Source organism: Dendrobates tinctorius, unplaced genomic scaffold (assembly GCF_039654945.1).
Source record: "Dendrobates tinctorius isolate UK_male_01 unplaced genomic scaffold, ASM3965494v1 ptg000011l, whole genome shotgun sequence".
Taxonomy (NCBI): domain Eukaryota; kingdom Metazoa; phylum Chordata; class Amphibia; order Anura; family Dendrobatidae; genus Dendrobates; species Dendrobates tinctorius.
This window is the reverse complement of record NW_027361679.1, coordinates 38401343-38428668: the sequence shown is the minus strand read 5'-3', so window position 1 is coordinate 38428668 and position 27326 is coordinate 38401343. Positions and strand designations below refer to the sequence as shown.

At 42.9% G+C, this 27326-nt stretch overlaps 1 protein-coding gene across 4 annotated transcripts in view; it reads right to left on the bottom strand.

The window, feature by feature from the left end:
* Positions 1–4827: 4827 nt before the first annotated feature.
* The window catches only part of LOC141046704 (UDP-glucuronosyltransferase 2A2-like), a 100816-nt gene continuing 78317 nt past the window's right edge, over positions 4828–27326 (bottom strand). For all 4 annotated transcript variants that reach the window (XM_073541338.1, XM_073541312.1, XM_073541320.1 and 1 more), the window contains 2 exons: positions 6527–6746; positions 4828–5482 (listed from right to left, as the gene is read on the bottom strand). In XM_073541338.1, the coding sequence (XP_073397439.1) occupies positions 5203–5482; positions 6527–6746 (500 nt within the window). In that variant the 3' untranslated portion in view covers positions 4828–5202. The remainder of the gene's footprint in view (positions 5483–6526; positions 6747–27326) is intronic.

Sequence of the window (27326 nt, the reverse complement as noted above, 5' to 3'; positions counted from 1 at the left end):
CATATTTTGAATCAATATATAGGAGTATATATGAGTTCTTGTGTCACTTGGTTTGCACTATGTCACTTTATTTTTTTATTCTTGTCATGAGGAGCACAGTATATTTAGATCATTATATTAATTGAGGCTATACTGTGGATTTTAATCCTTTAGGATAAATGGTCTTAAGTACAAATTTCTTTTATGACTAATAGAGGTCATTTATTAGTCGTTCCATAAGGGTTTGCAATATATACTGTATAGACACTGTCACTTTAATTTTTTCACTTAGTCACTTTACACTAATAATTGTGCACATTATATTGCTACTTAGTGATTACCAATATTAGTTAGTCTCTTATGTATGACAGATGGTGGCCCAACTCTAACACATCTGTTTTTCTAGAATATGGCCAGCGGGGGTTATACTCACCTTTCCGACGGCCCCCGATCTCCTCTCCACGTTCCCGGCATCTTCCGGTCACAGTAATGCTTAGCGCAAAGGACCGGAGATGACGTCACTCTCACGAGAGCGCGACGTCATCAGCGCGTGGTGAGAGGAGGGAAAGAGTCCGGGGGCCGTCAGAAGGTGAGTATATCAGTATTTTTTATTTTAATTCTATTTTGTACAGGTTTATGGTACCCAGGGTCTGGAAGAGAGTCTCCTCTCCGGCCCCTGGGTACTATCCGCACATTGAGCGCTACGCCGGTCATCTCCCGGCTGCATCGCCGCTGACCTCCGTGCGGCAAGAGATGACCCGAGGCAACCGTCGGGAGATCAGTTGCTAGCACCGCAGATCTCGCGACAGTAGCTTTGGCGTGCGTCGTTTGAATTCTGCGCCAATTCGCGGTCAGACTGCGCCTGTCACTGATTGGTCGCGGCCGGCTGGGCGCAACCAATCAGCGACGCAGGATTTCCGTTACAGACAGACAGAATTAGACGATATATAGTAGAGTATATGGCTTTTTTCTCCTAGTGTGACAGCCGCTATTCCCCATACTGAATTGGCAACTGGACTGTGTGCATGCGCCCGGCCCCTCTCCTGCACACTTTCGGATGCGTCCACACACTGGACCGCTTGCTTTCCAGCATGCGTTCCGGTGGGCGCATGTCCGGAAGGGGTTACCTCTCCTACTCCGTATCCGGAACCACCTAGCCAGACAGCAGGGTTGCCGGGGGAAGACATTCTGGCCCGAACTGACTGAACCATGCGACCGTGGGGGGCTGTGACAAGAGAGGAGGGGTGCTGACAGGAAGCTGTGTAGGGAAAGGGCGCAAAAGAAGAGCTCGCCAGAGACAGCAGAGCTCGCCAGAGACAGAGCAAAGCGCGCCAGAGAGCAGGTTGCAGCACCGCGCTCCCAGAGAGAGAGAACTCCCCATTACAGGACTGGGACTGAAGGACTAGGCGTTGAGAGCGCTGTATGTGACTACATGGACTCGGTAGCCTCCATGACCAGAGGAGACTTTCCCCCTGACAGTGCCCTGAGCGCGCAGTCCCGGTTACTGCAGTGACAAGCCGGAGCCCCTGAGTATTGCAAAGAGACTTCCTAGTGTGCGCAGCATCGTTCCTGAGGAGAGACAGACGGGGTATCATACAGAGACTCAGAGCAGGGGAGATTCAGGTTCTTATCGTCTCCCTGCTCCTTGCCTTAACCCCTGGAGGCCCCAACTTCATTCAGAGGAGAGACTGTAGAGACTGCAAGTGCCAACGTGGGAGGAGACCCTTCAATCAAGCTTCCCCGGACTGATAAGTTATAATAATCCTAGTTTAACCGTTTCAACACTGCTTAACTGTTATATAGCTTTCTTTAGTACCATTTTGCAGATTTACTGTTTACTTTGTCACATTTAATCCCCCACTGCTCCTCCCTGTGTGGAGAGAAAAGTCCCCTGTAAATAAACCTTTAACTCTTTTGGTCTGTCTGGGATCCGTGGCAACATCCTCAGCACCTGCAGTTTATTACACACACATCTTAACGTCTCCCCTAGTTTTGGGCGCCTTGTTATTGTTTGTCCTTCCTCTTTAGGATTTTATTTTGTTATAGTTTTCAATATTATCAATAATAAATCATTGCAATTTTTTAATGTTACTTTCTGGATCTCTTCATTCGGCAATCTGCAGTATGTAAGTCCGATTTTTTTATGTAAGTGTGGTTAAATAGATGCCACTTTGGTGGTGTCTGACAATAGTTTTTGGAAATGTGAACAGCCTCGGTTGGGTTTCTTTCGTGCGTGTTGCCTGTAGCAGTAGGCCTCCGAGACTGTCAGGACTCCACTTCCTTGGACTCAACTACCCGTGTTACTATCATAAATTTTTCTGACAATGGTAGTCTACAAAGCTGATATTTATGCCACCTGAGTGTAGCTCTGCATGAAAGCAGGAAGAGGGGCTGCATGTGGTATCAGGGCTCCCAGCAAAGGGGCCCTACACCGATCCCTCACCCACCTCAACTTACTGTGACGTTCAATTGAAAGCTGTAAATGCTGTCCCAGACCCCAATACCTCATGCCTGGCTGATTACTGCAGTGCCATGCTACAATTTGTACTGTGGGTGAATTGAGGTGTCCTGGTGTCTGTCCCTTATTTGTGTTTTGGCGTCATTTGAGGGTCTTATAAGGTGTTGTGCATGCATTTGTTTTTTCTTCCCATTGACATGAATAGCGTTCAGTTATGTTTGGCGAATATTGCAAATTCGGTAATTGTAATCCAAACCGAACATTGAAATATGCGCTAATCTCTATTAACCATCCTTTTTTACATAAAGGTTAAATATATGTGTACTTCTATTTTACTCCTGCACACACTGCAAATTAATTATGCTAAATGCACTTTTTTACCCATATATCGTGCTAACATTGTTGAAGTGCAAGAGTACTTCACACTTATTGCGAATTATAAGATGTGTACTAAGTTTTTTTTATTAGCAAGAAGAAAGTCATTGGCTAAACACTCTGTATAATGGTCTGGCAAACAAATTGTTATAGCAACTGTAGCAAAGCTAGGTAGGTTAGCTTTAAACCCTAAGGGTACCGTTACACTAAGCGATGCACCAGCGATCCCGACAACGATATGGATCGCTGGTGCATCGCTAAGTGGTCGCTAGTGAGCTGCCACACAGGCAGATCTTACCAGCGATATAGCAGCGGTCGGGGGTCGCTACTTACCTGTCAGATGCGGCGATCCTGACATCCTCCGCCCGTGTCCACGCGTCGCTCTTCGGCGCCGCAGGAAGCACCCGACGAGAAATGGTCCAGGACGTTCTCGCGCGATCAGCGACAGACAGCGGGGGAGCCGGTCGGAGGTAAGTATCACTTGTAGCGATATCGCTAGCAATATCACTGCAACCTCACAAAACCAGTGACGTTACAGCGATATTGCTAGCGATATCGCTACGTGTAACGGGCCCTTAAGGGTACGTGCACATTTTCAGTAAGCACTGCGGGTTGAACGCTGCGTATATCCACAGCGTCCAACTCTGTGTCCAGATGTTACCGTATAATAGATGAGATTTCAAGAAATCCCATGTCCACTATGCTTGCACCAACTCATGCGGCTCACCTGTGGAGAAGGACATGCGGCACGTCTTTCCAGACGGCAGCATGTCTATTTATCTTGCGGAGATGCGAGTCTCCAAAAGATAAATCTCATCCATACAATGCATTGGACACCGTGATTTCACATGGTTCAATGAACACATGCGGAATCAGCTGTGTGCAAAAGAAGGCCGCACTTTGGACACAGCGGACATGTACTGCATCCAAAGCGCTGCCGATTACTGACCGTGTGCACCTACCCTCACACTGCAGGTGTTGATTAAATGCACCTTACTAACTTTAACAGAGAACCAGGGCCTTTGTTCACTAGGTGTGTCAATCTGCTAAATGAAGCAACGTCTACTGTGCTGGAGCTAGTGAGTGACCAGCCAAGATGTGAGCTGTAGCTGCGAGAGAGACATGCTGTGGTCTGCATGCATGGTGCTGGAAACTGCTAGAGCTAGAGATGAAGGGAATACTGACACATGGTAGGATTGTGCCTCTTCTGTGTATGAAGTTTGCTGGAGAAAGAAGGACTGTAATATACATTAGGATAGCATTGCCTGACCGATCATTCAACAAACATTTATCTATCCGATTCATCCTTACACAGAAACAATTGCCTCAGCTGATTGTTCTTATGGTCTTTATGAAAAAAATGCTGCCAGACTCTTCTGGCAGCGACTTATCTTCCCAAAGAACAAAACAATCAGCTGTTGAAATTCCAATGGCGGGATCCTTCTTTCCCCTTGACATCAATTGTCAGGGGTTGATATTCGGGAAGCCCCCATAAACATTAGAATTTCTGCCCCTCCTGCTGAAATTGAAAGGCTCAAATGGCATTAATGTGTATGGTGGCCTTCAGAGTTTCTATACTAACTTATAACTGTGTAGGAAATACGACTGTATTTTTGGTCGGAGTGCGATCTGTCAAAACATTGGATCGCACTTGGACCAATATTATTCAATGGGGCTGCACACATGTCTGATTTTTTCCTTGGACCAAGCCAGTCTAAGGAAAAAAAAATCACAGACTGTCTAGGCTACGCAAGTCAATAAGTGCATGGAAATCATCGTACTGCACTTAGACAACATTTCCGCACTCTGACGGGATGCAGAAGATGGAGACATTTTGTTCTCCATCTTCTTCTCACAGTGTGCTCCAATACTCTCATCTGAGTTTGATAAGAGTGGTATTTGCATAATTGGCTCAATTATCTCGGATGTGGGAATCTACACGGACGTCTGACGCTAGCCTTATATTTCAGTAATTTGATATCTTATTCAGTTATAGCTCAGGATAACGAAGGAAGTGTACTATGGATCTTTGCGTTTAATGATTTTTCAATATAGTTATTTAAAGATAAAATTATAGTGCAATGGTTGTGATAAGTGGAGAACATTCAAAATGTGTTTCCTACTGTCTTATTTTTTGCATCCTCTTAATTCTAAAGCCACCAAAGATCGCAGTGATTTCCTAATTTTTCAATATAAGTTTTTAGTACTACCGAAAATTTGCAACAGCAAATCTGTAAGTTCTGACACCAGTTTGTTAAAGGCATGTAACATCATGAATCTCATATGGACACTGTAGCCTCGGAAGGGTTGATTTTGGTAGCATTGCTTTGACAGAGAAATGATTGTAAACATAACTGGCACCAATAACCGACACAGCAAAATGAATATTGCTAATGTTTTTTCTGTTTCCTCCTGGCAGGACGGCATTTTCTGCAGCAAATTGAGAATATTTTCATTGTAACGTAGAGCATAACAAAGAGGCAGAGAAGTAGGAAACCGATGACATCCAGGAGGTGGTACTGGTACCAGGTTAGTTCATGAGAAGCTGGACGCAAATGCTTTGCTCCCTTGTGACGCATAACAAATTCTATCCAAAAAACAGCTCTATCTAGTGGTTTAAGCGGCTGGTCATGATGTATTTGTGATATCCGCATGGCATTTTCTTTATAGCTAAAAGATAAAAAGTTGGAAAAAGAGTTATTTAAGTTTTCATTGCTACCTTTCCCCTTACGAAACATCAAGGTAATCAAATACCGATAGAAACTACTGGAGTGGCAGCGGATTTTCTGGAGTATATGCTTTTTTGTTACTTTATACCATTTCTTCCATTCAGTCATTTTTCTTCCAGACTCAGAAAAAAACCTTTAACACTGTCTATTATTTATATCACATATATATCACCTACATCATATACCCGCTCAAGTATTGTTTTAATTGCCTCACTGATCTCAGTTTTTATCCACTTTCCTATTCAAAAAAGCTCTTATAGTCAGACGAATCCTTTAAAGACATACTCAGTGGTCCTTAACTTAGTCCTGACCCAGCTGTTTTCTTTGACTATGGATTATGATGATGTCTAGCCTGTTACGTTACCTATTACCCATATTGCAAACCTTCTTGAGTGGGGTTTCAAGGGGAAGAACCAATTTTTTTCAAAACTGATGTTTAACCCTAACTACACCACTACCGTGTTTCTCTGAAAATAAAGCAGGTCTTACATTATTTTTTGTTCAGAAAGATGGGTTATGGTTTATTTTCAGGAGAAAATAGGAACATTTATTCAAATATAATCATGTCAACACACACACACAGACACGTAAATATACACACACTGCACATATGGAACATTCCAGCCTGTTTCTTCTTTAGTTCCTCTAGACTCCTGCAGTTGCCAAAGGTCCTTAAGTAGTGTTTATTTCAGAATAGATATGCTGGGGCCCCTGGGCAATTGACCAGTTTTCTCACCCCTAACCCTGGTCCTGAATGTAACTAGGGCTTATTTTTGGAGCATACTCCAAAAATCCTGTAAAATCATGCTAGGGCTTATTTTCGGGGGTAGGTCTTATTTTCAGAAAAGCATGGTATCTGTCTTATGGCCGTTCTGTGACTGTGGCCCTGTGATTTAAATCATAATTGGTTTACTCGTGCTAGTATGTTGAATGAGTCATATTTAGCAGAATATTTTAATATAATACTTGTTTATGAAACTCTTACCTCGGATCATTAATAATGGTGTTAACTGCATCCACTAAGTCTTGACTTTGCATCTTATTGATGTCTAGCATGACTGCCATGCCTTTGGTCTTCATATGAATAATATTATCTGGTTGATCGGCAAATAGTGGAATTCCCACCATAGGAACTCCATGATAGATTGCTTCATAAATTCCATTAGTTCCTCCATGAGTAATAAAGGCTTTGGTCTTTGGATGACCTAAAATAAAGTCCATTTTAAATGGTGATACAGTTTCAATAGTATATTATTATTAGAGCAATTAATTAGTGATTATATAGTAGTAATATTCAAGGGAACTATGTTTTCTACACATATGATTAATACGTTTTATGTAGTATAAGGATTACTATGGAGACACATAATTATTGAACCAGAAACTATAATTTACAAAATGTAAAGCTATCCATATACATGTAGTATGCTTGTTCAGCTAACAACTATTTCACCACCTCTAAGTGTCTGTTCCACAATATCAAAAGAGCTAAAGCAATAAATGTAGGCACTTCAGACTGGATTATAAAAAAGGGAAAAAAATAAATGCCTTTGATATCTGGCTTGGAAATGAGGGACCTAAAACTGACAATACACATGAGATAGCTGTTAGTCAAGAAGCATGCATTTGGCAGACAGCTATCTATTCGGACTCACCAGTACAAATGACTGCTCTGTTCAGTTGAGTGTTCATGTGATCCTCCCCCCCAAAAAAACAAAAAAGGTCATATGTCAACATTCCAACTACCTGATCCATCTCACCTCAATATTACCCACTGGAGAAGAGTAAAGAGGCTCTAGTGCACATTAGATAGATGGTGCTTTAAACTGTATTAGGGCTTTAAGACTACAAGTGGGCAGTGTGTGATTGCTTCGCTATGGGAGCTAGCTGGCAAAGTGTCACAACTCTGTTATCAGAATACCTGGGGCCAGGGGCTCATTCCCTGTCCCTAACACTAGGGGCGCCTTAGCTAGCCCTGCTCCCTGGATAACTTCTATCACTTATGATGGTGAAGACGCCGTAGCCACATACCTTGAGCTCATGAAGCAGCCCTATATCTGTCCCCTTCACCCACCCAGGGAAGTAGAAAGTAATAGTGTGTGTATATACACAAACCAGACTGACAAGTGAAGACGTACAAAGATAAATGAAAATATCAAACATACATATATGCACTCACAGACAACAAAGAGGAATAATGGGGAGAAAAGGAAGGGAAACCAAATAGGAGAGGAAGAGCATTTGCATACAGCCAAAACACCAAGTAACAGTGACAGATCAACACTCCAAATGCCTCTGCCAACAACTGATACCTCCACTTCACACCAGGCAGTATAAAGCTAACACTGCCAGTCCAGGCAAGAGATTGCCGAGGTTGAGCAGTTTAACCCCTGCATGTCTAATAGAAACCTGCACCATTTAATATGAAGAAGTGCTTCTAATCAGTGCAGGAGTAGTGAAATCAGAGGCTGCGGTCTTCTGGACCCTCTTTGTCGTGGTAAACCTGTGTCAGGGTCAGGGAACCGCGTCAAAACCAGGATGTTCGAAACAGAAACATCAGACAAAAACAGGCTGCCCAAGATCAATAACAGGAGACTCCTAGAAAAACAGAATCGGATGACTACAGTACAGTGTGAACCTGTCACAGGTTACTGCGGCAGTGTGGAGCCAAAAGACCGCAGCGTCTGATTGCTACTACTCCGGCACTGAGAAGAATCACTTCTCATTCATTTTAAATGTGTTTATTTATTCTGTCAGAACAGGGGTTAATCAGCCATGTTGGAAATCCCTGCGCTCAAAGCTGAGTTTGGTTAGCCACTCCTTTTCCCTTTATAATCTGGGCTCTGATACAAATCCTTGTCAGAGCTAGCTTTATTGCTGCATGGCTAACAGAGGGGGAAGGGAAGTTGGAGGGAGTTATTAGTGACTGTTGCTTGGTTTGTATGCATGGTAATTCCTTATGCTCTATTTTGGTGTATTCCCCTACCTTCACACCCTGGTGCTTTGCCTCTGTTATATGTGAATGAATATTTTGTATTCCTGGAGTTTTCTGTTGTCTCGTTTGTTGGGTTGGTGTACTACGGTGCACAGTAGCGGCCCACCTCTTGCCTGGGTGGGGGAAGAGAACAAAGGGAGGGCTAACTCAGGAGATAAGGCAAGGGTGGAGGCCCCAGCAACTACACCTTCGGAAGTATCCCGGGGAGTAGGGCAAGCTAGGGCGCTCCCTAGTGTTAGGGACAGGGAAGTAGCCTCTAGTCCCAGGTCACCCGACAGTTGTGTCGTGACAGAACCAGATATAGCAAAACTATAACTGACGATAGAAACAGACATTCAGGATCTTAATTAGACAATGGTCCCACCCTGGGAAAACAACAGTAATCTAAAGTTAAAAGTTTAAACCCAAAGCTCGTGGCCAGGACACTACCACAAGTCATCGCATAGTCACTTCATATGGCCATGACACTACCACAGGTCATCGCATATTCACTTCTTGCAACAAAGACATGGCCAGTCAATGTAAGCAGAAATAGAAGGGTCGGACACTGACACAGATGTCACAATTAGAGATGAGCAAACCTTTCAAGGTTTGGTTCTGTTCGGTTTGCCGAACTGTTCGACAAACGTACCCGAACCCCATTAAATTCAATGGGAGGCCAAAACAAATGTAAACACACCACCTTAAGGAGTGACAAAAAGCTTCTCAAACAGCTAAAATTAGGGGGAGACACCATGAAAAGTTGCACCAATTGACCCTCAGTACATATTTTCTAATGGCACAGCTGCAGTCAGCCATGGGCCATGTATGGGGTATCCGGGTCTGGGTCAGCATTTACAGCTTTACAGCTTTGAATAGAAGTTTCAATGAGGACGTGATGGTTAAGAGAGCAGTGTAAGACATCTTAGGTGTGAGCCCTGATACCTCAAGCAATAGCTCCAATTTTTGTTTTCCCAGCCACACTCAGATGGCACAGACATCAGTTTCATAGAGTGCTATTGATAAAAAAAAGTAAGGATAGTAACAAAGGTAGTTGAGTGAAAGTAAGTGCAGGCACTTCTACAGGTAACACCTATGAAGGAGACCCAACTTGGAGTCTCCACATTTCAAAAAATTGTCACATACCACTAAAGTGGCATCAATTTCCACGGGGTAGAAACAGTATAATAGATCTCTGACACACCTTCCACTACAGGCAAACTCACTAGATTGAGACTCAACTTCGAGCCTCCACATTTCAAAAAATTGTCTGTAACATCAGCAGCAGTAGCAACAGCAGGCACAGAAGCCACAACAAAGGTGGCACTGACTGCAATGAGGCAAGATCAATTCATGACACTAAAAATGACACCATTGCCTAGTCTGCCACTGGGGTGCAAAAGTTAGTGGAATTCCATGACTTGTTCATTTTGATGAAAGTTAGGCGGTCTACACTTTTAGGGGACAGCCAGATGCGCTTATCTGTCAGAACACAATCAGCACAATCTTCTCCAGTCGTTCCCGTGTCAGACTTTTACGCTGTTCTGCTGGTGAATGGGCTGGTTTGAAAAAATGTGTGAAATGACTCACAGAAATTGCTTATACCACTTACATTACTGCTGCTAATGTTTTTGTGATGACACCTCGACGTTTCCAAGGTTGGAAGTCTAGAACTACGATGCACACTGTTGGCCTCACTACTTTCTTGGGGAAAACCACTCTTAAAATTGTCTACAAGCATGTTTTTATACTCCAGCATATGCGCGTTCCTTTCCAGGGGAGTAAACATCTAGCAAAATGTACACTTGTACCGTGGATCTAACATTATGGCAACTTAGTAGTCAGCTTTATTTCTAACCCTAAGAATATGGATATCATTTTGATGATCGTGCAGCAAGAAGGCGCTCATGTGTCAGGTGCTTCTATGAGGTCCAAGTCCATGGTGTGTTGGTGGTGTTGTAGCACTGATTTGTGCTTCCTCTGTCTCCTCCCACCAACCACAGACATCAGAGAGGGGATCATTATTCTTTTCATCTCCCGACTGTTGCGCACCTAGGTCGCCCCCACACCCAGGGCAGCGGGGTACCCGGTACCGGGCCGGTGTCAGGGGGGAGGTGTCGCAGCAGCAATGACCCGTTCCGTGGCCCTGGGCGCCCAATATCAATGGCGGTGATGTTAATGGTGTTAAAGTTTATTTGAATAGTTCGTGACGCCACCCGTGGTATTTGGCAAGTAAGATGTTGAGCCAACGCTGCATGCAGATCCGCTGGGACTGATGGTGTGGTGCAGCAAAGATGGTGTAGCTCCCCACAGGTGGAGCTGTAGTCCCAGGGCAGTGTAGGTGCAATGGACGAGGAGAGGCGCAGAATGGTATAGATGCTGGTACCCAGATGTAGCGGTGCTGGAGGTGTTAGTGACTAATGAATGGAGGACACCAGGGCTTGTAGTTTCAAAGCTTTACTCACAGTTCGTGGTACCCACTGGTGCCTGCCTCCGTGCCGTGTCCTCCGGGGTAGAGACTCAATCAACCTCCCGGGCAAGTCAGGGTTTCCTCTCCAACACTCCGCCAACATGTGCCTTTCCTGAACGACTCCTCTATTGCGCCTTTTAATGTGAAGAGCTCCAGTACCGTAGTTCTCTGGAATTCCTCCTGTCAGATGTTCCTAGAACCTTACTTGTATGACAGACAGCTGTAGCCTCTATCAGGGACTCCCTTCTCAGGAGTCCTGGCTCTCTATCCAGTTGCTGTTGTGTCCCAAGTCTTTGATGGGAGTAGTGCATTTACAGCCAACTACTCCACCGGTGTCTGCTGCAGAACCATAAGTGCCCATACAACCTCGGGGACCGGGCCCCGGCCTTGCACTGAGAACCTATAGGCGGGGTTCCTCTTCCAACCCACAACTCCTCTCTGTTCTCCTACTCCTTCGTTCCGCGCTGTTCCTTCTCTCTCTTATGGAAGCTTAGGTTGCAGGTCTACGTCTTTCTCCGTCTCTTCTCTTTCCCGTGCCAGCTGGCTCAGATCACTGAGGCAGCTGCAGCACTCTTTCTAAACTGAACTCAAAACTAACTTCAGAACTGAACTCCTCTCGCATGACCTCCCATCAGACTGACCTACTATCCTCAACTTTCCCTCTCTTTTATACTAACTCCACCCACCTCCCAGCACATCTCGTGTTATGAAGCAGGGTTCCACGAAGGGTGCTCTGCTACCCCAGCCTGAAGCTGCTAGGCGGACCTACTGAACTATCCTGTGTGTGGGATGCAGGTGATGGAGTGTGGAAAGGAGTTCCCAACCTACCTAGTTGGTGGGGCAGTACACCTTAGGAGAAGGTGCAATACCTCTGTGGCGACTGAGCCTCAGGGGGCGCCACATACCCCTCCGTTAAACACAGCACGTCTGCGGGCTGCAAAATAACAAAGTAGACAGCAAAGAAACATACAAAAATTTTGTAATGCATAACAACTTTTCTTATACTAATCTTCCTAGTATAGGAGGTACTCATCTTGAACGTTACAAACAATTCTTAGATTCTATCTAAAATTTTTAATTCTAAGCGTAATTCTCAATTCAAAGTGCTATTCTCTGTAACACATTTTCTCTCATTTTTCTCTCTCTCTAGTACACATTTATTTTTCTACTTTCACTGTCTCTTCTAGATGCAAGACACTGACCGCAAGTACCTGGTCTGTCACCTGTCTACTTTCAATTCCTTATTCACATCACTCATCTCTATATCAGACATTCCTAATTCTTCTATAAAAGCCATTTCTCAGTTACTAATACTCAGAAAACACATTATCAAATACTTCACAGCAAAACATTCAACAGTTATTCTTGTAAGGTGCTGGACACCGCTCCCAGCCGGGATCTCTTGCAGTGTCCTTTGAGGTAGACATCATCTTCGAAAAGTGTCCATGCAAAAACATTATCTTCGCAAAGAGTCTCTAAATGTAAAACCAAGAGAGGACACCTAAAGAGGTGCAACTATTTACAAGTAAGAGTTTTTGGATCACTCCAAGTTCATGATCGCTAGTTCAAATTGTGAAACCGCTGCCATTGCAAAAACTAGGCAACAAAAGTGCTACCAGAAAAACAAAACATGATAGCAAAAACACCAAAGCACCACTGGTGCAAACAAACCCTCCTGGGTAACGAGATTTGAAAAGTGTTTTAACGGCTACCAGATTCCAAGTAGTCTTTGGCAATCCTCAAGCACTCCTCTTCCCACGGTGTTAAGCCAGGGATCTTTGGTTTGGGCTGCCGAACTGGAGGTGATACAAGAGCAGCCTGGTTCCTAGAATCAGGTACCTGAGCAGTCTGAGTGGTAACGGTGGGTGGAGGGGCAGCAACAGGTCTCTTTGGCTTGTACCTTTCGATAAACTCCTCCGGAATACGGCGGATATTCAGGGCGTACACCCCCGGAGTCCTTCATGCCGGGTGAAGGTCACATACTCCCCAGGCTGCAGGTCTCTATCAGGATGCCCCCTCCTCAGATGTTGCTCCACGTCCCGCCGGTTAAAGAACAGGTCGCTGATTCTTTTGGGGTCCGCAATAAATCCGAACCCCTTCTCGGTTTACATTCAGCACCTGCCCCCATCCAGCTGTATCCCGGGGACCATGATGCCCAGCACGGGCCCTCTCCTTCCGTCCGCTAACTGTCGAATGGTGTCCCGACATCCTGCCCAACTCTCTTCTTTCTCCCGCTCTTCCCGGGACCTGCTCTCACCCACTGCACCAGCATCCCGGTCCCAGACCAGATCCAGGACGACTTGGCCAGCCGCTGCAACTGCGGTACACCCCAGGGCCTTCCCAGGTGGAGGAACATCCGACATACCTGGGGCCTCCTGGCGGTGCGGCCTCTGCTCCGGTGCAGGTGGTGATGAAGCGGATGGTGGCTCCGGATCCGCAGGGGTCCCGACAGGTGTAGCTCCCCACAGGTGGAGCTGTAGTCCCAGGGCAGTGTAGGTGCAATGGACGAGGAGAGGTGCAGAATGGTATAGATGCTAGTACCCAGATGTATCGGTGCTGGAGGTGTTAGCGACGAATGAATGGAGGACACCAGGGCTTGTAGTTTCAAAGCTTTACTCACAGTTCGTGGTACCCACTGGTGCCCGGCTCCGTGCCGTGTCCTCTGGGGTAGAGACTCAATCAACCTCCCGGGCAAGTCAGGGTTCTCCTCTCCAACACTCCGCCAACATGTGCCTTTCCTGAATGACTCCTCTATTGCGCCTTTTAATGTGAAGAGCTCCAGTACCGTAGTTCTCTGGAATTCCTCCTGTCAGATGTTCCTAGAACCTTACTTGTATGACAGACAGCTGTAGCCTCTATCGGGGACTCCTCTCAGAGTCCTGGCTCGCAAATCGGTTGCTGTTGTGTCCCAAGTCTTGGATGGGAGTAGTGCATTTATAGCCAACTACTCCACCGGTGTCTGCTGCAGAACCATACTGTAAGTGTCCATACAACCTCGGGGACCGGGACCGGCCTTGCGATGAGAACCTATAGGCAGGGTTCCTCTTCCAACCCACAACTCCTCTTTGCTCTCCTACTCCTTCGTTCCGCGCTGTTCCTTCTCCCTCTTATGGAAGCTTAGGTTGCAGGTCTATGTCTTTCTCCTTCTCTTCTCTTTCCCGTGCCAGCTGGCTCAGATCACTGAGGCAGCTGCAGCACTCTTTCTAAACTGAACTCAAAACTAACTTCAGAACTGAACTCCTCTCGCATGACCTCCCATCAGACTGACCTACTATCCTCAACTTTCCCTCTCTTTTATACTAACTCCACCCACCTCCCAGCACATCTCGTGTTATGAAGCAGGGTTCCACGAAGGGTGCTCTGCTACCCCAGCCTGAAGCTGCTAGGCGGACCTACTGAACTATCCTGTGTGTGGGATGCAGGTGATGGAGTGTGGAAAGGAGTTCCCAACCTACCTAGTTGGTGGGGCAGTACACCTTAGGAGAAGGTGCAGTACCTCTGTGGCGACTGAGCCTCAGGGGGCGCCACATACCCCTCCGTTAAACACAGCACGTCTGCGGGCTGCAAAATAACAAAGTAGACAGCAAAGAAACATACAAAAATTTTGTAATGCATAACAACTTTTCTTATACTAATCTTCCTAGTATAGGAGGTACTCATCTTGAACGTTACAAACAATTCTATCTTAGATTCTATCTAAAATTTTTAATTCTAAGCGTAATTCTCAATTCAAAGTGCTATTCTCTGTAACACATTTTCTCTCATTTTTCTCTCTCTCTAGTACACATTTATTTTTCTACTTTCACTGTCTCTTCTAGATGCAAGACACTGACCGCAAGTACCTGGTCTGTCACCTGTCTACTTTCAATTCCTTATTCACATCACTCATCTCTATATCAGACATTCCTAATTCTTCTATAAAAGCCATTTCTCAGTTACTAATACTCAGAAAACACATTATCAAATACTTCACAGCAAAACATTCAACAGTTATTCTTGTAAGGTGCTGGACACCGCTCCCAGCCGGGATCTCTTGCAGTGTCCTTTGAGGTAGACATCATCTTCGAAAAGTGTCCATGCAAAAACATTATCTTCGCAAAGAGTCTCTAAATGTAAAACCAAGAGAGGACACCTAAAGAGGTGCAACTATTTACAAGTAAGAGTTTTTGGATCACTCCAAGTTCATGATCGCTAGTTCAAATTGTGAAACCGCTGCCATTGCAAAAACTAGGCAACAAAAGTGCTACCAGAAAAACAAAACATGATAGCAAAAACACCAAAGCACCACTGGTGCAAACAAACCCTCCTGGGTAACGAGATTTGAAAAGTGTTTTAACGGCTACCAGATTCCAAGTAGTCTTTGGCAATCCTCAAGCACTCCTCTTCCCACGGTGTTAAGCCAGGGATCTTTGGTTTGGGCTGCCGAACTGGAGGTGATACAAGGGCAGCCTGGTTCCTAGAATCAGGTACCTGAGCAGTCTGAGTGGTAACGGTGGGTGGAGGGGCAGCAACAGGTCTCTTTGGCTTGTACCTTTCGTTAAACTCCTCCGGAATACGGCGGATATTCAGGGCGTACACCCCCGGAGTCCTTCATGCCGGGTGAAGGTCACATACTCCCCAGGCTGCAGGTCTCTATCAGGATGCCCCCTCCTCAGATGTTGCTCCACGTCCCGCCGGTTAAAGAACAGGTCGCTGATTCTTTTGGGGTCCGCAATAAATCCGAACCCCTTCTCGGTTAACATTCAGCACCTGCCCCCATCCAGCTGTATCCCGGGGACCATGATGCCCAGCACGGGCCCTCTCCTTCCGTCCGCTGCTAACTGTCGAATGGTGTCCCGACATCCTGCCCAACTCTCTTCTTTCTCCCGCTCTTCCCGGGACCTGCTCTCATCCACTGCACCAGCATCCCGGTCCCAGACCAGATCCAGGACGACTTGGCCAGCCGCTGCAACTGCGGTACACCCCAGGGCCTTCCCAGGTGGAGGAACATCCGACATACCTGGGGCCTCCTGGCGGTGCGGCCTCTGCTCCGGTGCAGGTGGTGATGAAGCGGATGGTGGCTCCGGATCCGCAGGGGTCCCGACAGGTGTAGCTCCCCACAGGTGGAGCTGTAGTCCCAGGGCAGTGTAGGTGCAATGGACGAGGAGAGGTGCAGAATGGTATAGATGCTAGTACCCAGATGTATCGGTGCTGGAGGTGTTAGCGACGAATGAATGGAGGACACCAGGGCTTGTAGTTTCAAAGCTTTACTCACAGTTCGTGGTACCCACTGGTGCCCGGCTCCGTGCCGTGTCCTCTGGGGTAGAGACTCCATCAACCTCCCGGGCAAGTCAGGGTTCTCCTCTCCAACACTCCGCCAACATGTGCCTTTCCTGAATGACTCCTCTATTGCGCCTTTTAATGTGAAGAGCTCCAGTACCGTAGTTCTCTGGAATTCCTCCTGTCAGATGTTCCTAGAACCTTACTTGTATGACAGACAGCTGTAGCCTCTATCGGGGACTCCTCTCAGAGTCCTGGCTCGCAAATCGGTTGCTGTTGTGTCCCAAGTCTTGGATGGGAGTAGTGCATTTATAGCCAACTACTCCACCGGTGTCTGCTGCAGAACCATACTGTAAGTGTCCATACAACCTCGGGGACCGGCACCGGCCTTGCGATGAGAACCTATAGGCAGGGTTCCTCTTCCAACCCACAACTCCTCTTTGCTCTCCTACTCCTTCGTTCCGCGCTGTTCCTTCTCCCTCTTATGGAAGCTTAGGTTGCAGGTCTATGTCTTTCTCCTTCTCTTCTCTTTCCCGTGCCAGCTGGCTCAGATCACTGAGGCAGCTGCAGCACTCTTTCTAAACTGAACTCAAACTGAACTCAAAACTAACTTCAGAACTGAACTCCTCTCGCCTGACCTCCCGTCAGACTGGCCTACTATCCTCAACTTTCCCTCTCTTTTATACTAACGCCACCCACCTCCCAGCACATCTCGTGTTACGAAGCAGGGTTCCACGAAGGGTGCTCTGCTACCCCCAGCCTGAAGCTGCTAGGCGGACCTACTGAACTATCCTGTGTGTGGGATGCAGGTGTTGGAGTGTGGAAAGGAGTTCCCAACCTACCTAGTTGGTGGGGCACTACACCTTAGGAGAAGGTGCAGTACCTCTGTGGCGACTGAGCCTCAGGGGCGCCACACACCCTCTTTGTTCTCGTCCTCCTTCATTTGTTCCTGTGCTCCTGCACCTTCACTAACAGAGAAAACCAAAAGCAAAACACAAAACAAATATCCTGGAATAAAAAAGTAAAAAAATATTGCAAAAATTGCATGAAGGTAGTAATAATAGTAATAATAAGGGTATTTAGTTAACATAATTTTGATCAAAATAATGTAGAAGCCATCCCGCCACGTCACGGCAACCCTTGTGGGACAGTCCTAACTCTTGTATTTAAAACCTTTCCACTTGTCAAGTGACGTAAATGTGAACAAGGACAGAGGGACTGAACCACCAGTAATAGTATAGGCCAGACAGGATGAGAAACTGGGTCTGAGCAGAAAAAGTAAATTAATGTGCATGCAAAATGTAATTGCATATGAACACATGACCTTTACACAGAGAAAACCAAAAGCAAAACACAAAACAAATATCCTACATTTTGATCAAAATTATGTTAACTAAATACCCTTATTATTACTATTATTACTACCTTCATGCAATTTTTGCAATATTTTTTTACTTTTTTATTCCAGGATATTTGTTTTGTGTTTTGCTTTTGGTTTTCTCTGTGTAAAGGTCATGTGTTCATATGCAATTACATTTTGCATGCACATTAATTTACTTTTTCTGCTCAGACCCAGTTTCTCATTTGTTTCATTGTGCATTCTGTGCATATAAGGGTGTGACCGCCCTGTTTCTGAGTTGGAAAATCCATCCTGTCTGGCCTATACTATTACTGGTGGTTCAGTCCCTCTGTCCTTGTTCACATTTACGTCACTTGACAAGTGGAAAGGTTTTAAATACAAGAGTTAGGACTGTCCCACAAGGGTTGCCGTGACGTGGCGGGATGGCTTCTACATTATTTTGATCAAAATTATGTTAACTAAATACCCTTATTATTACTATTATTACTACCTTCATGCAATTTTTGCAATATTTTTTTACTTTTTTATTCCAGGATATTTGTTTTGTGTTTTGCTTTTGGTTTTCTCTGTGTAAAGGTCATGTGTTCATATGCAATTACATTTTGCATGCACATTAATTTACTTTTTCTGCTCAGACCCAGTTTCTCATTTGTTTCATTGTGCATTCTGTGCATATAAGGGTGTGACCGCCCTGTTTCTGAGTTGGAAAATCCATCCTGTCTGGCCTATACTATTACTGGTGGTTCAGTCCCTCTGTCCTTGTTCACATTTACGTCACTTGACAAGTGGAAAGGTTTTAAATACAAGAGTTAGGACTGTCCCACAAGGGTTGCCGTGACGTGGCGGGATGGCTTCTACATTATTTTGATCAAAATTATGTTAACTAAATACCCTTATTATTACTATTATTACTACCTTCATGCAATTTTTGCAATATTTTTTTACTTTTTTATTCCAGGATATTTGTTTTGTGTTTTGCTTTTGGTTTTCTCTGTGTAAAGGTCATGTGTTCATATGCAATTACATTTTGCATGCACATTAATTTACTTTTTCTGCTCAGACCCAGTTTCTCATTTGTTTCATTGTGCATTCTGTGCATATAAGGGTGTGACCGCCCTGTTTCTGAGTTGGAAAATCCATCCTGTCTGGCCTATACTATTACTGGTGGTTCAGTCCCTCTGTCCTTGTTCACATTTACGTCACTTGACAAGTGGAAAGGTTTTAAATACAAGAGTTAGGACTGTCCCACAAGGGTTGCCGTGACGTGGCGGGATGGCTTCTACATTATTTTGATCAAAATTATGTTAACTAAATACCCTTATTATTACTATTATTACTACCTTCATGCAATTTTTGCAATATTTTTTTACTTTTTTATTCCAGGATATTTGTTTTGTGTTTTGCTTTTGGTTTTCTCTGTGTAAAGGTCATGTGTTCATATGCAATTACATTTTGCATGCACATTAATTTACTTTTTCTGCTCAGACCCAGTTTCTCATTTGTTTCATTGTGCATTCTGTGCATATAAGGGTGTGACCGCCCTGTTTCTGAGTTGGAAAATCCATCCTGTCTGGCCTATACTATTACTGGTGGTTCAGTCCCTCTGTCCTTGTTCACATTTACGTCACTTGACAAGTGGAAAGGTTTTAAATACAAGAGTTAGGACTGTCCCACAAGGGTTGCCGTGACGTGGCGGGATGGCTTCTACATTATTTTGATCAAAATTATGTTAACTAAATACCCTTATTATTACTATTATTACTACCTTCATGCAATTTTTGCAATATTTTTTTACTTTTTTATTCCAGGATATTTGTTTTGTGTTTTGCTTTTGGTTTTCTCTGTGTAAAGGTCATGTGTTCATATGCAATTACATTTTGCATGCACATTAATTTACTTTTTCTGCTCAGACCCAGTTTCTCATTTGTTTCATTGTGCATTCTGTGCATATAAGGGTGTGACCGCCCTGTTTCTGAGTTGGAAAATCCATCCTGTCTGGCCTATACTATTACTGGTGGTTCAGTCCCTCTGTCCTTGTTCACATTTACGTCACTTGACAAGTGGAAAGGTTTTAAATACAAGAGTTAGGACTGTCCCACAAGGGTTGCCGTGACGTGGCGGGATGGCTTCTACATTATTTTGATCAAAATTATGTTAACTAAATACCCTTATTATTACTATTATTACTACCTTCATGCAATTTTTGCAATATTTTTTTACTTTTTTATTCCAGGATATTTGTTTTGTGTTTTGCTTTTGGTTTTCTCTGTGTAAAGGTCATGTGTTCATATGCAATTACATTTTGCATGCACATTAATTTACTTTTTCTGCTCAGACCCAGTTTCTCATTTGTTTCATTGTGCATTCTGTGCATATAAGGGTGTGACCGCCCTGTTTCTGAGTTGGAAAATCCATCCTGTCTGGCCTATACTATTACTGGTGGTTCAGTCCCTCTGTCCTTGTTCACATTTACGTCACTTGACAAGTGGAAAGGTTTTAAATACAAGAGTTAGGACTGTCCCACAAGGGTTGCCGTGACGTGGCGGGATGGCTTCTACATTATTTTGATCAAAATTATGTTAACTAAATACCCTTATTATTACTATTATTACTACCTTCATGCAATTTTTGCAATATTTTTTTACTTTTTTATTCCAGGATATTTGTTTTGTGTTTTGCTTTTGGTTTTCTCTGTGTAAAGGTCATGTGTTCATATGCAATTACATTTTGCATGCACATTAATTTACTTTTTCTGCTCAGACCCAGTTTCTCATTTGTTTCATTGTGCATTCTGTGCATATAAGGGTGTGACCGCCCTGTTTCTGAGTTGGAAAATCCATCCTGTCTGGCCTATACTATTACTGGTGGTTCAGTCCCTCTGTCCTTGTTCACATTTACGTCACTTGACAAGTGGAAAGGTTTTAAATACAAGAGTTAGGACTGTCCCACAAGGGTTGCCGTGACGTGGCGGGATGGCTTCTACATTATTTTGATCAAAATTATGTTAACTAAATACCCTTATTATTACTATTATTACTACCTTCATGCAATTTTTGCAATATTTTTTTACTTTTTTATTCCAGGATATTTGTTTTGTGTTTTGCTTTTGGTTTTCTCTGTGTAAAGGTCATGTGTTCATATGCAATTACATTTTGCATGCACATTAATTTACTTTTTCTGCTCAGACCCAGTTTCTCATTTGTTTCATTGTGCATTCTGTGCATATAAGGGTGTGACCGCCCTGTTTCTGAGTTGGAAAATCCATCCTGTCTGGCCTATACTATTACTGGTGGTTCAGTCCCTCTGTCCTTGTTCACATTTACGTCACTTGACAAGTGGAAAGGTTTTAAATACAAGAGTTAGGACTGTCCCACAAGGGTTGCCGTGACGTGGCGGGATGGCTTCTACATTATTTTGATCAAAATTATGTTAACTAAATACCCTTATTATTACTATTATTACTACCTTCATGCAATTTTTGCAATATTTTTTTACTTTTTTATTCCAGGATATTTGTTTTGTGTTTTGCTTTTGGTTTTCTCTGTGTAAAGGTCATGTGTTCATATGCAATTACATTTTGCATGCACATTAATTTACTTTTTCTGCTCAGACCCAGTTTCTCATTTGTTTCATTGTGCATTCTGTGCATATAAGGGTGTGACCGCCCTGTTTCTGAGTTGGAAAATCCATCCTGTCTGGCCTATACTATTACTGGTGGTTCAGTCCCTCTGTCCTTGTTCACATTTACGTCACTTGACAAGTGGAAAGGTTTTAAATACAAGAGTTAGGACTGTCCCACAAGGGTTGCCGTGACGTGGCGGGATGGCTTCTACATTATTTTGATCAAAATTATGTTAACTAAATACCCTTATTATTACTATTATTACTACCTTCATGCAATTTTTGCAATATTTTTTTACTTTTTTATTCCAGGATATTTGTTTTGTGTTTTGCTTTTGGTTTTCTCTGTGTAAAGGTCATGTGTTCATATGCAATTACATTTTGCATGCACATTAATTTACTTTTTCTGCTCAGACCCAGTTTCTCATTTGTTTCATTGTGCATTCTGTGCATATAAGGGTGTGACCGCCCTGTTTCTGAGTTGGAAAATCCATCCTGTCTGGCCTATACTATTACTGGTGGTTCAGTCCCTCTGTCCTTGTTCACATTTACGTCACTTGACAAGTGGAAAGGTTTTAAATACAAGAGTTAGGACTGTCCCACAAGGGTTGCCGTGACGTGGCGGGATGGCTTCTACATTATTTTGATCAAAATTATGTTAACTAAATACCCTTATTATTACTATTATTACTACCTTCATGCAATTTTTGCAATATTTTTTTACTTTTTTATTCCAGGATATTTGTTTTGTGTTTTGCTTTTGGTTTTCTCTGTGTAAAGGTCATGTGTTCATATGCAATTACATTTTGCATGCACATTAATTTACTTTTTCTGCTCAGACCCAGTTTCTCATTTGTTTCATTGTGCATTCTGTGCATATAAGGGTGTGACCGCCCTGTTTCTGAGTTGGAAAATCCATCCTGTCTGGCCTATACTAGTACTGGTGGTTCAGTCCCTCTGTCCTTGTTCACATTTACGTCACTTGACAAGTGGAAAGGTTTTAAATACAAGAGTTAGGACTGTCCCACAAGGGTTGCCGTGACGTGGCGGGATGGCTTCTACATTATTTTGATCAAAATTATGTTAACTAAATACCCTTATTATTACTATTATTACTACCTTCATGCAATTTTTGCAATATTTTTTTACTTTTTTATTCCAGGATATTTGTTTTGTGTTTTGCTTTTGGTTTTCTCTGTGTAAAGGTCATGTGTTCATATGCAATTACATTTTGCATGCACATTAATTTACTTTTTCTGCTCAGACCCAGTTTCTCATTTGTTTCATTGTGCATTCTGTGCATATAAGGGTGTGACCGCCCTGTTTCTGAGTTGGAAAATCCATCCTGTCTGGCCTATACTATTACTGGTGGTTCAGTCCCTCTGTCCTTGTTCACATTTACGTCACTTGACAAGTGGAAAGGTTTTAAATACAAGAGTTAGGACTGTCCCACAAGGGTTGCCGTGACGTGGCGGGATGGCTTCTACATTATTTTGATCAAAATTATGTTAACTAAATACCCTTATTATTACTATTATTACTACCTTCATGCAATTTTTGCAATATTTTTTTACTTTTTTATTCCAGGATATTTGTTTTGTGTTTTGCTTTTGGTTTTCTCTGTGTAAAGGTCATGTGTTCATATGCAATTACATTTTGCATGCACATTAATTTACTTTTTCTGCTCAGACCCAGTTTCTCATTTGTTTCATTGTGCATTCTGTGCATATAAGGGTGTGACCGCCCTGTTTCTGAGTTGGAAAATCCATCCTGTCTGGCCTATACTATTACTGGTGGTTCAGTCCCTCTGTCCTTGTTCACATTTACGTCACTTGACAAGTGGAAAGGTTTTAAATACAAGAGTTAGGACTGTCCCACAAGGGTTGCCGTGACGTGGCGGGATGGCTTCTACATTATTTTGATCAAAATTATGTTAACTAAATACCCTTATTATTACTATTATTACTACCTTCATGCAATTTTTGCAATATTTTTTTACTTTTTTATTCCAGGATATTTGTTTTGTGTTTTGCTTTTGGTTTTCTCTGTGTAAAGGTCATGTGTTCATATGCAATTACATTTTGCATGCACATTAATTTACTTTTTCTGCTCAGACCCAGTTTCTCATTTGTTTCATTGTGCATTCTGTGCATATAAGGGTGTGACCGCCCTGTTTCTGAGTTGGAAAATCCATCCTGTCTGGCCTATACTATTACTGGTGGTTCAGTCCCTCTGTCCTTGTTCACATTTACGTCACTTGACAAGTGGAAAGGTTTTAAATACAAGAGTTAGGACTGTCCCACAAGGGTTGCCGTGACGTGGCGGGATGGCTTCTACATTATTTTGATCAAAATTATGTTAACTAAATACCCTTATTATTACTATTATTACTACCTTCATGCAATTTTTGCAATATTTTTTTACTTTTTTATTCCAGGATATTTGTTTTGTGTTTTGCTTTTGGTTTTCTCTGTGTAAAGGTCATGTGTTCATATGCAATTACATTTTGCATGCACATTAATTTACTTTTTCTGCTCAGACCCAGTTTCTCATTTGTTTCATTGTGCATTCTGTGCATATAAGGGTGTGACCGCCCTGTTTCTGAGTTGGAAAATCCATCCTGTCTGGCCTATACTAGTACTGGTGGTTCAGTCCCTCTGTCCTTGTTCACATTTACGTCACTTGACAAGTGGAAAGGTTTTAAATACAAGAGTTAGGACTGTCCCACAAGGGTTGCCGTGACGTGGCGGGATGGCTTCTACATTATTTTGATCAAAATTATGTTAACTAAATACCCTTATTATTACTATTATTACTACCTTCATGCAATTTTTGCAATATTTTTTTACTTTTTTATTCCAGGATATTTGTTTTGTGTTTTGCTTTTGGTTTTCTCTGTGTAAAGGTCATGTGTTCATATGCAATTACATTTTGCATGCACATTAATTTACTTTTTCTGCTCAGACCCAGTTTCTCATTTGTTTCATTGTGCATTCTGTGCATATAAGGGTGTGACCGCCCTGTTTCTGAGTTGGAAAATCCATCCTGTCTGGCCTATACTATTACTGGTGGTTCAGTCCCTCTGTCCTTGTTCACATTTACGTCACTTGACAAGTGGAAAGGTTTTAAATACAAGAGTTAGGACTGTCCCACAAGGGTTGCCGTGACGTGGCGGGATGGCTTCTACATTATTTTGATCAAAATTATGTTAACTAAATACCCTTATTATTACTATTATTACTACCTTCATGCAATTTTTGCAATATTTTTTTACTTTTTTATTCCAGGATATTTGTTTTGTGTTTTGCTTTTGGTTTTCTCTGTGTAAAGGTCATGTGTTCATATGCAATTACATTTTGCATGCACATTAATTTACTTTTTCTGCTCAGACCCAGTTTCTCATTTGTTTCATTGTGCATTCTGTGCATATAAGGGTGTGACCGCCCTGTTTCTGAGTTGGAAAATCCATCCTGTCTGGCCTATACTATTACTGGTGGTTCAGTCCCTCTGTCCTTGTTCACATTTACGTCACTTGACAAGTGGAAAGGTTTTAAATACAAGAGTTAGGACTGTCCCACAAGGGTTGCCGTGACGTGGCGGGATGGCTTCTACATTATTTTGATCAAAATTATGTTAACTAAATACCCTTATTATTACTATTATTACTACCTTCATGCAATTTTTGCAATATTTTTTTACTTTTTTATTCCAGGATATTTGTTTTGTGTTTTGCTTTTGGTTTTCTCTGTGTAAAGGTCATGTGTTCATATGCAATTACATTTTGCATGCACATTAATTTACTTTTTCTGCTCAGACCCAGTTTCTCATTTGTTTCATTGTGCATTCTGTGCATATAAGGGTGTGACCGCCCTGTTTCTGAGTTGGAAAATCCATCCTGTCTGGCCTATACTATTACTGGTGGTTCAGTCCCTCTGTCCTTGTTCACATTTACGTCACTTGACAAGTGGAAAGGTTTTAAATACAAGAGTTAGGACTGTCCCACAAGGGTTGCCGTGACGTGGCGGGATGGCTTCTACATTATTTTGATCAAAATTATGTTAACTAAATACCCTTATTATTACTATTATTACTACCTTCATGCAATTTTTGCAATATTTTTTTACTTTTTTATTCCAGGATATTTGTTTTGTGTTTTGCTTTTGGTTTTCTCTGTGTAAAGGTCATGTGTTCATATGCAATTACATTTTGCATGCACATTAATTTACTTTTTCTGCTCAGACCCAGTTTCTCATTTGTTTCATTGTGCATTCTGTGCATATAAGGGTGTGACCGCCCTGTTTCTGAGTTGGAAAATCCATCCTGTCTGGCCTATACTATTACTGGTGGTTCAGTCCCTCTGTCCTTGTTCACATTTACGTCACTTGACAAGTGGAAAGGTTTTAAATACAAGAGTTAGGACTGTCCCACAAGGGTTGCCGTGACGTGGCGGGATGGCTTCTACATTATTTTGATCAAAATTATGTTAACTAAATACCCTTATTATTACTATTATTACTACCTTCATGCAATTTTTGCAATATTTTTTTACTTTTTTATTCCAGGATATTTGTTTTGTGTTTTGCTTTTGGTTTTCTCTGTGTAAAGGTCATGTGTTCATATGCAATTACATTTTGCATGCACATTAATTTACTTTTTCTGCTCAGACCCAGTTTCTCATTACCTTCACTAACAGGTAGCAAGAGCCCCCCTCTATCGCTCTAATCCACCCTCCTATGGCATCCGCCTGTGCGACAACAGTCCATAAATTTGAGATATTGTTATCCCTTCCTTAGCCTCCTCTGCTTCCACCTTTTCCTCTGGGAGCACCACCTCCTCACGCAGACTATTCAAAGTGTGCTGCAGCATGTACATGACCGGAATAGTGATGCTCATGATAGCATCATCCACACTTATCATCTAAATAGCCATTTTGAAACTGTGCAGAAGGATGTAGAGATACTTCATCTGTGCCCACTCCGCAAGCGTGATTTACACCACGTCCATACTGCGATGGCCCAGGCTATGCAAAAGAAAATACTGCACTAGTGCTCATCGCTGCTGCCACAGTCGCTGCAACATGTGTAGAGTGGAATTCCACCGTGTCGGAACATCGCAAATCAAACGGTTAACCAGTAGGCCGAAAGACCTCTGTAGCGATGCAAGTCGATGACCAGAGGGGTACGATCAGCGGAAGTGAGCACACAGCGACCGTACTTTCTGCAGCAGCACATCCAGGCTGGGATAGTGGTGCAGAAGTTACAGTACCACCAGGACAAGTATTCCACTTTATACAAGTATTTCCTGGCAGCAATTTATTGTTGACTCATTGGAATTTATTTTAAAACATAAACATTCTATATGTGATGTTCATTTTTATTCGCAGTGTAATGGCACAGCATTGGGCACGAAATACACACCAGTTTTTGCTAATTTTTATATGTGGGTTATTGAATGGGAAATTTTATAATAATCAAGCATTTTCCCCTTTATTCATTTTTGTAAACATTTTATCACATGACTTTAATTTGGCAAGGTCCAGACAAAAAGTTGAAGAATCCCTTTGGCATTTAAATTCAAATCAATGAGGTCTATAATAATAATAATTGTTGTTATTATTATTATTAGTAGTAGTAGTAGTATTTCATTTATATAGTACCAAAATATTCCACAGTATTTTACAATTAAGCAGGGACATGTACAAACAATAATGACATTACAAAATACAACATAGTGTAGTATAACAGTTAAAGGAGTGAGTGTCCTGCTTGCAAGCTTACAATCTATAAGGAAATTGATGAAAAGTGCTTGTTATGTATGGTCCAGCATCTACATATATAATTGCCAGTTGGCCGCTGTCACTGAATCCCATAAGGCATCGCGGCAGTGTCACTTGCGCTGGCGCAGTTCGTGGCCTGCACAAGTGACATATGGCATATACTCGAGTATAAGCCATCTGGGGAGAGGGATTGGCAGGAGAGGGCAGCTGTCACAGCATACTCACCCACTCCTGGCACGGTGGCTGCAACGTCCCTGCATCTCTCTCTGTTTTCCTGGCTTCCAGCAGCTCTTCCTGAATTCAGCGGTCACGTGGTACCGCTCAT